Below are 12,429 nucleotides of genomic sequence, written 5' to 3' on the forward strand. Positions count from 1 at the left end.
ACACAGCCGGGACAGACACAGAGCCGAACTCACCCAGCGGCACAAGCGGATACAGAGCGGCATCTTCCATCTGCATTCAGACTGCAGTGTTAACCGAGAAGTGATGTGGGTTATTTATCAAACGCACATACTCTTCTAAACACGAACATGCTTCTAACAGGAAGATCTTATAAGGACTGACATCTACACTAAAAATATCCTGCCACAATACCTCCATCCGCACCTATGTTTTACTAGGTTGCTCATATAAGCAATTTATTGGAAATAACCTTCCCTTCTTATGCAAAATCTGAGAAAAGTCAATTCTTTTAAAACTGAAACTTTATCATCACTCTGCTGTGCAGCAAGCTTATGCTGCCCTCTGTACTATATTGTTTGCATCACTTGCTGGAAACATCAGCTAGGGAGAAGACAAAACCTAAAATACCTTTGAGTCAGGAGTTGTGTGCTGCACTATGAATGTAGCAGCAGGTCATAAACTGAATCCTACTCTCCAAGAAGGCAGAGGAAAAAGAAAAAAAGTTGAATGAAAATGCCTAGCAGGAAACAGAATATAACCGATGAAGGAGAATGGCACAACATGGAAAAAGCATAAAAAGCCTCTCAAAAGCAGTTTTCACTGGATTTTACTCCCCTGTGAATATATGTGGAATTTGCTTTTGGATATAATGTGCAAGTCACTATTTTCCTGCAAAGTCTGTAAAAGCATCCATTAAATACCCAAATAATTTCCCATTCTGCCCTTAAAATCAAGCTTCTTCTGTCACGTGAGATAAAATATTTCAACTCTTCTAATGACTGCTGCATTTCCAAAAGCTCTTGAATACAACAGACTCAGCTGGCATTTTCTAAACTTAGATATAACAAGGGCAAGCTTTACATCCTTATGTGTACGTATTAAGTCAGCTGGATTTAACATCAAGGATGTAATATTTCCTCTCATAGTTCTTGTTAATTATACATTTAGAAAATCTGTGTGTTATAATTAATTTTATTGTCCTGTTACTAAATTTACTACAGTTAATGTTTATCTTAAATTGTATCTGATCCAAGCAGGTGCATGAAATGAACAGTTGGTTGATAGCTCAGAAGATGCTCCTTTCTATAAAGCCTGGTCTGAAGCAGTGATAAGGTATCCCACAAGGCCAGTTTCAGAATTACTGCTATCTGTCTGATCCATACATAGATGGTATAAAGATTTTGCAGAAAAGCTAACAACATCAATATAGAGCTGTGTCCAGCAAACAATGCTGCTTCTGTATTGGGAAAATCTAACTCAAAGGAGTGTGGAGAAGGAATATCCATGACATCTAAAGCAAAGGGCATCAGCTTGACTATTTATTGAGGAACCATTCACAAAGAGACAGCAGGCGAGTCATTTGGCCACGCTAGGTCTGACCCTTTTGCAGGAGAAGCAGGTTATCAGCGGCTTCAAGGAGCCACTCCTGACAGACATGAGCTATTCAGAAAAAAGCAGCAGAAACAGACTTGCAAATCTGGATGACTGGCCAATGAAAGCTGGAGGGAAACAGATCCCAATCTAGCCTAAGCAATGGGTGTGATTCGCAATGCCAGCATGGACTCAGCTTCTTCTGTTAGAAGTGAATTTGGTCTTGTAAAGAGCCAGAATTAACTGAGATGGAAGCAGTTGTGAACTAAGAGGGGTGAGGTACCTGATCCATGGAGGTAGGGAATACAGCCAGCTTTGCCAAATGGGCTCAGCTATGGAAAGGCTGGAGGCTTTCCTGGCCTAGCAGCAAACTGTAAGTCTGTACTAAGGAGTTACTGCAGCCACTGTCTCAAGCGATGGTGGAAACCCAAAATAAAATGGTAACACACAAGCACTTGAAGAATAAGACTGCATTTGGTTTTCCACACAGAAATCACTGCCAAGTTTCAGAAAAGAGAAAACCCATAAACAAGGGTCTCCATCCACATCAATTCTACATCCGTTTCAACCCAAAGGATAACAATTAGCTCCTAACAGTGGCCCTAGAAATTGAAAGTGAAAAAAATACCAGCCCCCAAATCATAATACTTTTCATGGACAGAGGCTGATGTCTACATGAAGAGTTATCCCCAGAGCTACACAGCATTTAGCTTCACTTCTTTGGGTGATGTTCCAGGGAAGGACAACCTCTCTCTCTTGGATGGCATGGTGCTGGGCCAAGGGACAGCATCCAAATTACCCTGGTTCAATCTGTGACAGATCTTACAGTTATATCCCTCAGTAATACCATTTCCATACTAAAAATCTGTTCTGCCAAATCTTTCATAGTGCTTGACTTTACACAGAGCACCTCCTCTACAACTGCATGAACCACTGGATTAATCCAAACACTGTTGCACTGGTCCAAGTGATAGCAATTGCCACTGAACTACTGCTCTGAAGCAATGTTCTGCCTTTGTGACAATTTAATATTGTTTAGTTAGAGGAGACAAACATTCTCATTTTGTAACAATTGCACTAAAAGCTGTCTCCTCCTTCCTGTTGCTTTCTTCATTTAAGGTCACCAAACATATACTGTACCCACCACAATCTATTAACAAATAAATGAGAAAGAACAAACTCAAGTCCACATATGGAAGCAAAAGGGAAATGTAGAAGACTCCAACAAGTGGGAAATAAAATAAAGGGAACAAGTAACTCTGCCACGTAACAATGCTAGCCCACATTTTATACACCAACACCAAGAGGTCCCACATGTAAGAAGAGAACTTAGAAAATGGATAGGATTCAGTCAAAAACATGAAAATCATTTACTTACCTGCAGTTCCTAAGCTAAGTAATACAGCAACCCAAAATACCCAGAACACAGTGAGAATCAGAAAGGTCCAGAGTGGTTGGAACAGGAGGAAAGGAATTCTGCCAATGATTTTATCAACAATTCGAAAGAGCTGTACTGCAAACTGAAGCCTCTTTCTTAGTACAAAGATAAGGGAGAGCAGAACAACCTGTTACAGGAAATAAAAAGACAAATTATTGGGGGTTTTACCTCAAGAAAATTATCAGAGTGGTCAAATGTGGGATCAGAGGATACAGACTTCACAAAGACATGACAGCAAAGCACTTTAGATAGTCTTACTACACATTGGAAAATCCACCTGAGACACTCCCTATGTTCCCAAAGAGCCTGTGGATTAATATCTCGTTTTCTGCAATAATTGCTGCTGAATTTTTAAACAAAATAGGTTTTGTAAAACTTTAATTCTTCTAATGCAACAGTTTGTTTTGCTTTACAGCAAACGTAAATGTACATTAAACACTACACATTGCTTTCACATACCCTGCATGTCATGAACTTTTAAACTTTCTTTCTACTCAGGTCAGCTTGCCACTGTTCACTTTCACAATGGTAGGAGAACCAGTCCTTTCCTGTAGTCCACAACAAAACTAGTTTGAGAGCTATGTATGTATGGAAGCAAAGCAGACATAAAATGAAAACTTATCTAAATAAATTATTGTCTTCCCAAAGTAAGAAACCAACCCTCCAATAACAAAACCCTGAGTCAAAAACCCCACAATAACCCCAGTTCTTTGTACGTGACAAGGAACTATGAACAGCAGTTAAAAGGGAGGTTGGAATATATAGAACAATAAATACAACCAGTGGCAGTTGCTTCACTAGTTTTTTTGCCTGCTCTAGAAAGAGGCTACCAGCTCTGAAGAGAAGCATAACCTGCAGCAGTGGATGTTCCCACAGTTCTGCAAACAACAGTCAGTTGTACTGGAACACACATGCATTCAAAGAAACTTTTTCTTACCTCTTTAGCATCAGCAGATGTAAAAAGGTCATGACTTATGGAGGATATAAAAAAATTATCTGTGACACATTAATATTTGTCACTGTAAACTGTCAGACTGTTCATATCTGGCAAATTCCATATAGATCTTACTCATCTCTAAGAAAACAGGACAATCACTTTGACAAATGTCTCATGAAGCACAAATTGACTGTACCCTCAAATTGAGCAGTGGCTCCTTTAACATTGCAACATCAGAGTGAAAAAATCACTTAAGAAGTTGCAAGCGGCACTCAGATTTTCTGTTGTAAAACAAGATCAGTGAGAGAAAACCAGAATTTGACCCCAGAACTTGAGGTCTAGACAATGCTGCCTGTGTTTCACTGCCCCTTTTATTGTCTAAAAGAGCTGCCACCCCTTTCTCCTACTGACAGGGCGGGATGAATCCACAGATCTCCTGTCCATACTCAGCCAAAACCCCTGTGTTTGTTCAACATGATTGTCCAGTGAGCTGATGCAGAACAAAATGGGGATGGAAAAAAATTCTTGCATTTTTACACCAACAACATTAACACTGTTTGCACAGGTTTGAAGTGTGGCAGGGCTGACAAACAAGTTTCACAATGAAGTTACAAAGTTATTTTTGTCATTTTGATGGGGGCCTAAAAATCTAGTTGGAACTAGATTTTTCGGAATCTTTAGGGTCCCTTCCAACCCAAACCATTCTATGATTTTATGATTATATTTAAATGCATGTAAGAAGATCTCAGATTTTATTCTCATTTTCCAATGTGAATAGAATTAGGAATTATTTTTACTGTTGCAGAACCACTGTAGTTCAAGTGTTCAAGTTACAGCCTCTGCCATTGCTTAGGGCAAAACATTACTTACAGTAACTATTGTTGAGAAGATGGCATATCCAAGTAGGAACTTTACGTTTTCCTTTTCTGTTTCCAGTTCAGTGCTGGGATCATTCCTATAGTCATAATGGAGCCACCAGAGAACACCTGAGATGACTGAGCAGACCAGAGCATCATGAGGGTGGGCAGTACATGCTGTTGCTGGCAGGCTGATGCCTGCCTGGCCTCCCTCCCCAGTCTCCCGCCCTCCCCGCTAACCCACACGTGGCTCAGGAATACTGCCAATTAGCAAAGTGAGGCACTGAATCAGTGATCACAGAGAAAGTTCCAATAGTCAGACTGAGGTAAAACCACAGCAGAATGTTTGGATTTCTTGCAGTTATTCTAAGGCTCAGGCACGTAATTTTATTGTGGAGATACAAAGCTAAATTTAACGGAATGACAAGCTTTAGCCAGACACATTCCTATGGTTGTCCCTTTCTAAAGCAGGCAGTATAAGAGTTCACTAAACATTCTTTGAAACAGTAGCATTTTCATAACTGCATTCATCTGCCAAAAGAAATGTTTTTTCTAGGCATCTATAAAAACAATAAACATCATGCTCATCCTAACACTCAGCAGCTGAACAGCACAGCCAGACCTTGGCACCAAAAGGCAAGCAGGCCTCAGTTTGGAAATGACTATGGTAAGCTGAAGGTTACTGAGGATGGCCATGAAAAAAAGGATAACTGTTTGTTCAGCTGCTAATCCTTCAATTCAGTGAAACAGTAAATATACTTACACAACAAACCAAAAACAACCAGTGCAATCAGAGTATGGATGAGGAGGGTCTGAATGAATCTGAAGGCTAAAACCAGTATCAAAGAGAAGGCTGAAAAATACATGTAGTAAGTTTGAGTGTTACAACCTTTTGATTTTAAATATAAATTTAAGGCTCTTGTAAAATTTTGGCTTTTATTTTTAAACAGTAGTCTCAAAATCAACAGCATTTAGTAAAGTTGGCAACCTTCTTAACATGTAAAGCACCCAGTTACCTGTAACTTAAATAACAAGGAACTTATAGCTGATATATTTCACCACAGGAATTACTAGCTTTTAAAATAACACTTTATACAAGATTTAAGTTCAAGTGCTCATGCTGATGTCCTTTTTTTATCAACAATTTCTTACAGTCCCCTAAAATGAGGTATAGAACCATGTAATGAAACACAGAATCTGATAATTCAGAGGTCTGCATTTCACCAGTCTATTAAATGCCTCCTCATAAAACCTGACCACTCTTTCTTAAAAATAAAGAAAATATTAAAATATGCCCCGAGAATATGAAAAAAAATCCACTTTTGAAATAAACATATAGACTTATAAGAAACATTTTAACCTTTTAATTGAATATCATTATTCACTTTTTACTTATAACCTTACCTAGTGCAAGGACACTCAGTCCTATCACAGTATCTCTTCCTGCCAATATTCCACTCAGAATTCGGTGAAACACATCCATTTCATTAACCATACTTATTAAGACAGATGCATACTTGGAATAGCATTCAGGATTTTGTGGAACACATCGATTAAATAATGGAAAGGATTTACTGAAAGGTTAAAAACAAAAGCAGTAAAAAATATTAATTACTGGACAAACAGTTTAAAATCCACAGAGATCCATCCTGCCATTCTCCACAGAGAGCATTCTGTTATAAAGGGTAGTTTTATCTATCAACTGCAAAATAAACTCCTAATGGTGCCATGCCTGTTTCACTATACCAGAACAGATCCATTCAAGATCAGCCTGGGGAAAAAATTTAACAACTCTCTCATTAACTACTATCACCATCAGCACACAGCTCCTATTCCCATTCTAGTCAGGCTCCATCTGCTTTGCTCCCATGTGTTTATGTAAAAAAGAAGTTCATGCTAACATAGCTGTAACCTATGCTGTTGTAGATAATTCTAGATCACAAACAGTTTGCATTGTTTTTATGATATTTAAGCATTCTAAAAGCCACACCAAAACAATGTGTGCAAGGTACAATTAATGGCACCAAATATTTATACAAAATTATTTGGCACTCCCAGCCAAGCTTCTTGCATATATTTATTGTCCCACTTTGGCAGTGCTGCACTACAACAGTCAAAGGCATATTCTTACCTGAAAAGGAGAGGTTTTGTCATCAACAGTTAAAAATTCCTCTAACTAGCTTTGCTTCTACTGTGAAATATTACTGTGCAAGATGAATAACTTTGCTAAGTTCCTTGATAACCAGAAAAAAAGCCTAGAAAGTTGAGGAAATAAGTGAAACATGCCATAGTTTTTCATCAATTTACATGCTGTCCCTTGATCCACTGTATGTAACGTTTTTATGTGTCTCCTACTCTCTTCTGTTCACCTTGCTCTTCCATTTTCTCCTGTTCAGACCAGATGACTTAGCTCTGCAGAGAGATTCCAATTCTCTGCTGAATTTTCATGACATAGTGGAACTTAAAATTATGGGTTTAAGAATTTTGACTCACAAATGCCAGATTATAAAGACAGCAATATCCACAGATCCGTGCTTCAAGCCAGCTGGCTATAAAGTTATTCTGATGGAAATTTCTGGGCTCAGGGTAAGAAGCAAAGCCCCAGATAACATCCTTGGCATTGAGGGAGAGAGCAAAAGTCTGTGCAGGAGGGAAGTTGTTCCTCATATGGAGTGCTTTTTTCCTAATTTGGAGAGGGAAAACTCTCTAAAGGGTAGAAGAATGAAGGGAATGCAGTCCTTGTTTATTCTGTGGGACAGGACACTGGCATGTTCACAGTCACAAAAAAGAACTCTTAAGGATACGCGGACAAAAATAAATAAACAAAACAAAACCATCCTGACTGTGAACTATCAAGCCAAACACAAAATGTGAGGAAGTAACAATCCATAAGAAGCTGTTCAGACTCAGGGATATTATAAAATACCCAGTAATTCTTACCTTGGTGGAACTGGCAGTGTGGGACAGAGCTGAGCTGCCTTTGGATTTAGTGTGTAATTGGAAACATTCAGGTTGTAAATGCAAAGAAAAGAACCTAAAAGGTAAAAAAAGAAAAAAGTAACTGAAGATTAGTAAAAATTTGAGAGAAAAACACATTAAGAACTAAGTTTTGTTTGCACTTCTGGTTTGATCCCTTAGCAGGCCATTGTCATCCCTGATATTCCAGTGAGAATGCAAGTAACAAATTAGGTAGTTGAGTAAATTGAAGGCAAGCTCTGCAGAACCCTTTGCCTTCTCGATTTAACTACACTTACCTTCCAGGCAGGCACACTGTTTGTTCCACAGTGCCATGCTTGGCCATTAATCCTTGCTCATAAGGATAAGAGAAAAACGTAAAACGGGGGAAGCCACAATAGAGCTAGGCCATCATGAGTTAGAAGAGAATATATATGTATGCAGAAACCTAACTTGCGCTGGGATGTTGGTGAAATATTACCAGGTACTCTGCTAATAATACTCTGCTCCATTATACAGCGCTTCTGGGAAAGAAAGTCTGGATACACCCAAGCCATTCAAAATGCAAGACTTCTCTCTGTTTTGACATAAACATGTAAGCAGCTGCAGCTGGAATTTGATACAATTATGTTTAGTTACACTGAAAATACTTGTATAATACCACAGGTTTTTACACCTTTCTGTACATACCAAATGATGTCAAACTACCTCGAAATTAAATGGAAACAAATATTGTCAATTTAAATAGCAATCCCTGCCAAGCAAAACATCAAAACAAAAAAAGAATGGGATACTGACCTCTAACAAAAATGGCCTTTAACATTCATATGGTCTGAAGTTTCTACAAACTCCATGAAATAAGGCTTAGGCTACAGATTATTTTATTTACATGTTGGACATGAATAAACTGGAGTCTCTTTCACACAACAGCTACTTCTGATAGCATTTTCATCTTGAACACCAGAATCAAATAAAATTTCTAGGTGTGTCCTGGTTTTGCTGGGAAGTGAGAGGCTGTGTGGTACTTAGGTGCAACAAAAATGGAATAGCAAAACTACAACAAAATGGAATACCAAACATTGGGATCTGATGTCTAGAGGGATAAAAACACTTGTGTCTTCCTGGAATTAGTAATTCCACCATAATTTTAATTAAATTTAAAGGAACCAATTGGACAAGTTTCTCAAACAGCATATGAACTCTGGTCACTTACTGGCACCCCTGCCAAACTTCACTAGTTCATTCTCAGAAGTCAGTTTTCTGCTACATAACCTCAGCACTGTGGAGGAATTGATCAACAACTTTCTAATTAGCATAAGAGAGCTAGAAACTATGGCTTTGAAATAAAGCAGAAACAAGACATTTTATTTTCCGTTACCATGAACTGTTCAGGAAATTAATGGTAAGGTATGACTCCCTAGTGTAAGAAACATAAAAAACAAAGTGGAAGCTGCTCAACTGTTCTACAGATACACTAAGATACTCATATTCCCTGTGGCACACCATTATTCCTTGCAAAACTCTGGAGATCTTCCAAAGAGTTGAGCTGCTCTTGTGGACAACTTGACACGCACAAGGAAAGTGAACTGATTCTGAGGCTTTGTATTTCCAGGCTGCATGAATTCAGAAAGAACACATACCTAGAAAGAAAAAAAGATCCTCTTCTCAAAAACAAGCTTTCTTGGTTTGCTGTAAGTTTTAATTCTGAACCTTCTTTCCATCTTTTTAAAGTGCTACAAAGCAAATGAAACTTTTTCAGAAGGAGTCAGTAGAATGACTGGGAACTGCAGCCTGCAACTTCCTTAAGTACAAAGATTTGCCATATAGAATGACTGCCTGTTTGGTTGAAGTCCCATTTAAGACCCTCTTTAAGAAGGCAGTTGCATAAAGCATAACAATGCAGCACATTTTCAAATTCTGTTTTAACTTTTTAATTTCACTCCTCTTTTGCACTACTCCCACCTTTGCTGCCTTTCAATACAATGATGTATAGATACACAGATGTATATGACTGACAACTAGAAGATATGCATTTTACTAACTTCTCAAACATTTGATTTATTTAGACATTATCTGATGTACTTACTTTTTATTAGTCATGTCCAATCCAGAAAGATTTGCTCCTTCTACAGGAGTGTTCTTCCGACCACATATGTTCCCAAAGCTGTCATATCCAAGCACAAGTCTTTCTGCAGCACCAGCCACCACAGCATAGCCACTTATAAACATCTGTTAAAATATTTTTTTAATGTGAAAGCCTGCTACGATAGCTTTTTCTTCCCATTTAATAAATATTCCTTTTAAGTCATACATTTTTGTCTTGCAGTTGCAAACAGTTAAATCTAAAATTTACCCCTCTGCACAAGGCCAGAGCAAGTCATATGGACAAGTTTAGCCCTATTGCTTCCTTAGAGCTTTCCTTCATCTATTGTTGAAAGTATAAAAAATAAGCAGAATAACACAGGAGAAGAAAGATAGAGGTCCTGATTAAAATAAAAGCATTAGTAAGATGCTGAACACTGTCCCTAGCGAAGTTCATGTGTGTCACTAGGCAAGATCACTCAAATGGTGATTTTTCATGTACTCACTGCATCTCATTTTACAGGGTGACCTTCAAGACTCACCTGGGCAATAGATCTGCTGCCATAATGAGTCTTTGAAGCTGCTAGTGAATTTAATCAGAGGTATTTTTAAACACCAAGTATAATTAATATGAAGATTACCTGAAATTTCGGAAGGAGCACTCCTTAACACATGTGAAAAACCTGGAGAAAGCTACACCGCACACTTAGGTGACACTGCCCTGACCTTTTAGTTGTTCTGCTGTCAGATCAAAGTTCCAGTAGATCATCTTCCTGTAAACCACAGAGGCTGCTAACTACCTCTGCTGGCCAAGTAGCAGCAATCCTTAGTCAAAATAAAACACCTTGTCTAGGAATGCAGCTTAAACCCTCCTGTACCTCGTGAGAGCCAAACTAACCCTTGGAAAGTACCTTTGCAAGTGCCAAGAAGCAGCAATTCTTCTCTGAAACTGGTGAAGTCCTGAGTACTACTTTACCCAAAGGCTTGTCTCCACAGCACTCCAGCTATTGAAGAACTCAGTGACCCAATCTTCTCCTCTTTCCCATGAGGTGCAAGTCCCATTTCACATCCACCAAGGACAATCACTAGGCTCTGTGGCTATGTGCCAGCTGCTGGCAGCAGCAAAATTTCTCAGTCCCACATTAACCACTACTACTTTGAATGGATATGGCTGAATATTGGCTGTGCTCGAGACAGATTGCACATGTCAGATCCAGCACAACTGCTTTCTTACTTAAGCTTTAGAGCCTTTATTTGTTTTTCTACTTTTAATGCTTGTGACTAAAGATTGGATCTGGGCAAAAACACGTCTCAATACACAAATGTGTACATACGTGCTTCTTTAGTCCTCATTTTTGCTTATAATAGACTCTTATTTTGCAGTCTTAACCAGTTCAGTAATTTTTAAAAATTATGATGGCATGTTAATGCTGTCTCAATATGGACATCTTTGTAAAGACTCCTCAATTCAAGCTGACATACTACTTGTGGATGTGATTTGCTACAATAACAAAATATTTCCAGATCCAGTTTGTTTACAGAACAAGTATTTGTTAATAATTAAAATGGTCTCAGAAGGCAAGAAATGAGCTGGAACTATAACTCAAATGAAACAGGCTTTCAGAAAAATTCTGGCATTCTTTCTAAAGGTGGGTATTACAGGTCCACTGTGTAGGTGGTTCTTTTTGTTTTAAGCGCAGAATCCTGGATACAAGCCATAAATATTGTTAAGTAACAGAGTAATAGCTGCAGGGGTATATCTATATATGGCTGTGATACCCATTTCCACAGAGCTATTAATGTGATTTCAATTTTTTTCACTATGTGAACAAATTAGAGTTACTACATTTTCTTGAATGTTTTAAAAATAAGATCAAACACAAGAAAACTGATACATGTATGCAAAAAGCTATTTCACAGAAACTGAGCAATAAAAACAGTGAGAGAAACCAAACAAAAATCCTAAATCCTTACCATTTGACAGGTTTCATTTGTGGCATTCCCTCCACTGATCAAAGCACTAAACATTAGACAGCAGGTAAAAAACAAAAGTTCACCATACATTCATGCAGTATTCAAAATCTGTAGGTAATATTCTGCATTAGCTTCCATTTAAAAAGTTACTATGCATGGAATTAAAAAGTGTATTTATGGGAATCCTGAGTAGACACAGACATATCATAAAAAACCCTATCCACACTTCAGAAAGACAAAGCCTGTTCCCAAAAGCTTGCACACTGTTGTAAGCACGGGGCAGATAGTGACTTAATGTAGCATCAGATGGACACACGTTGCAAGATATTAAAGCCACAATGAGTAAGTAGAATAAAGAGCCCAGTCCGAGCCAGGACTGATTTACAAAAAAGCGAATTCTAAATAACCCAGCCCTTTGTATACATGGTATCTGAAGCACGCGGGCAGAACTCAGAAGTGCGACAGACATACACACGTCCCTGGGCAATCCCACTAACACTGGATCTGATTTTTCCTTCCAGGAAAAAACCAACCAAACAAGCGTGCTTACCAAGCCAGCCCAGAAAAGACAGAAGAGGAGCAGCCAGAGAGTGTCTGTGCACTTTCTGTAAGCGACTGGTCTCCATTCCTGTAGTTCAGAAATACTATCTCCAGAGTCCTAAACAGAAAACAACAGAATAAACTTCCTGTGAAATTAAATCAAGTTCCAAACTGCGGAGATTTCAGTAAGCGCGTAACTTGGCACTCTCAATGCCGAACACCTGGCAGCTCTCTGCCGCAGCGAGGTGCGCTGCTC

At 38.6% G+C, this 12,429-nt stretch overlaps 1 protein-coding gene across 6 annotated transcripts in view; it reads right to left on the reverse strand.

Annotated features, from left to right (window-relative positions):
• Nucleotides 1-12,429, reverse strand: part of SLC44A3 (solute carrier family 44 member 3) — a 40,702-nt gene that overhangs the window by 27,394 nt on the left and 879 nt on the right. For 5 of the 6 annotated variants that reach the window (XM_017729867.1, XM_017729863.1, XM_017729865.1 and 2 more), the window contains exons 2-9: nucleotides 12,184-12,291; nucleotides 9,664-9,806; nucleotides 9,081-9,217; nucleotides 7,563-7,656; nucleotides 6,027-6,196; nucleotides 5,386-5,475; nucleotides 4,636-4,760; nucleotides 2,769-2,955 (exon numbers count right to left, since the gene is read on the reverse strand). In XM_017729867.1, the coding sequence (XP_017585356.1) occupies nucleotides 2,769-2,955; nucleotides 4,636-4,760; nucleotides 5,386-5,475; nucleotides 6,027-6,196; nucleotides 7,563-7,656; nucleotides 9,081-9,217; nucleotides 9,664-9,806; nucleotides 12,184-12,291 (1,054 nt within the window). Of the gene's footprint in view, nucleotides 1-2,768; nucleotides 2,956-4,635; nucleotides 4,761-5,385; nucleotides 5,476-6,026; nucleotides 6,197-7,562; nucleotides 7,657-9,080; nucleotides 9,218-9,663; nucleotides 9,807-11,633; nucleotides 11,680-12,183; nucleotides 12,292-12,429 lie in introns of those variants that run through there. The other variant, XM_017729864.1, reaches the window with a different exon arrangement.

This window comes from Corvus brachyrhynchos, unplaced genomic scaffold, assembly GCF_000691975.1.
Source record: "Corvus brachyrhynchos isolate BGI_N302 unplaced genomic scaffold, ASM69197v1 scaffold101, whole genome shotgun sequence".
NCBI lineage: Eukaryota > Metazoa > Chordata > Aves > Passeriformes > Corvidae > Corvus > Corvus brachyrhynchos.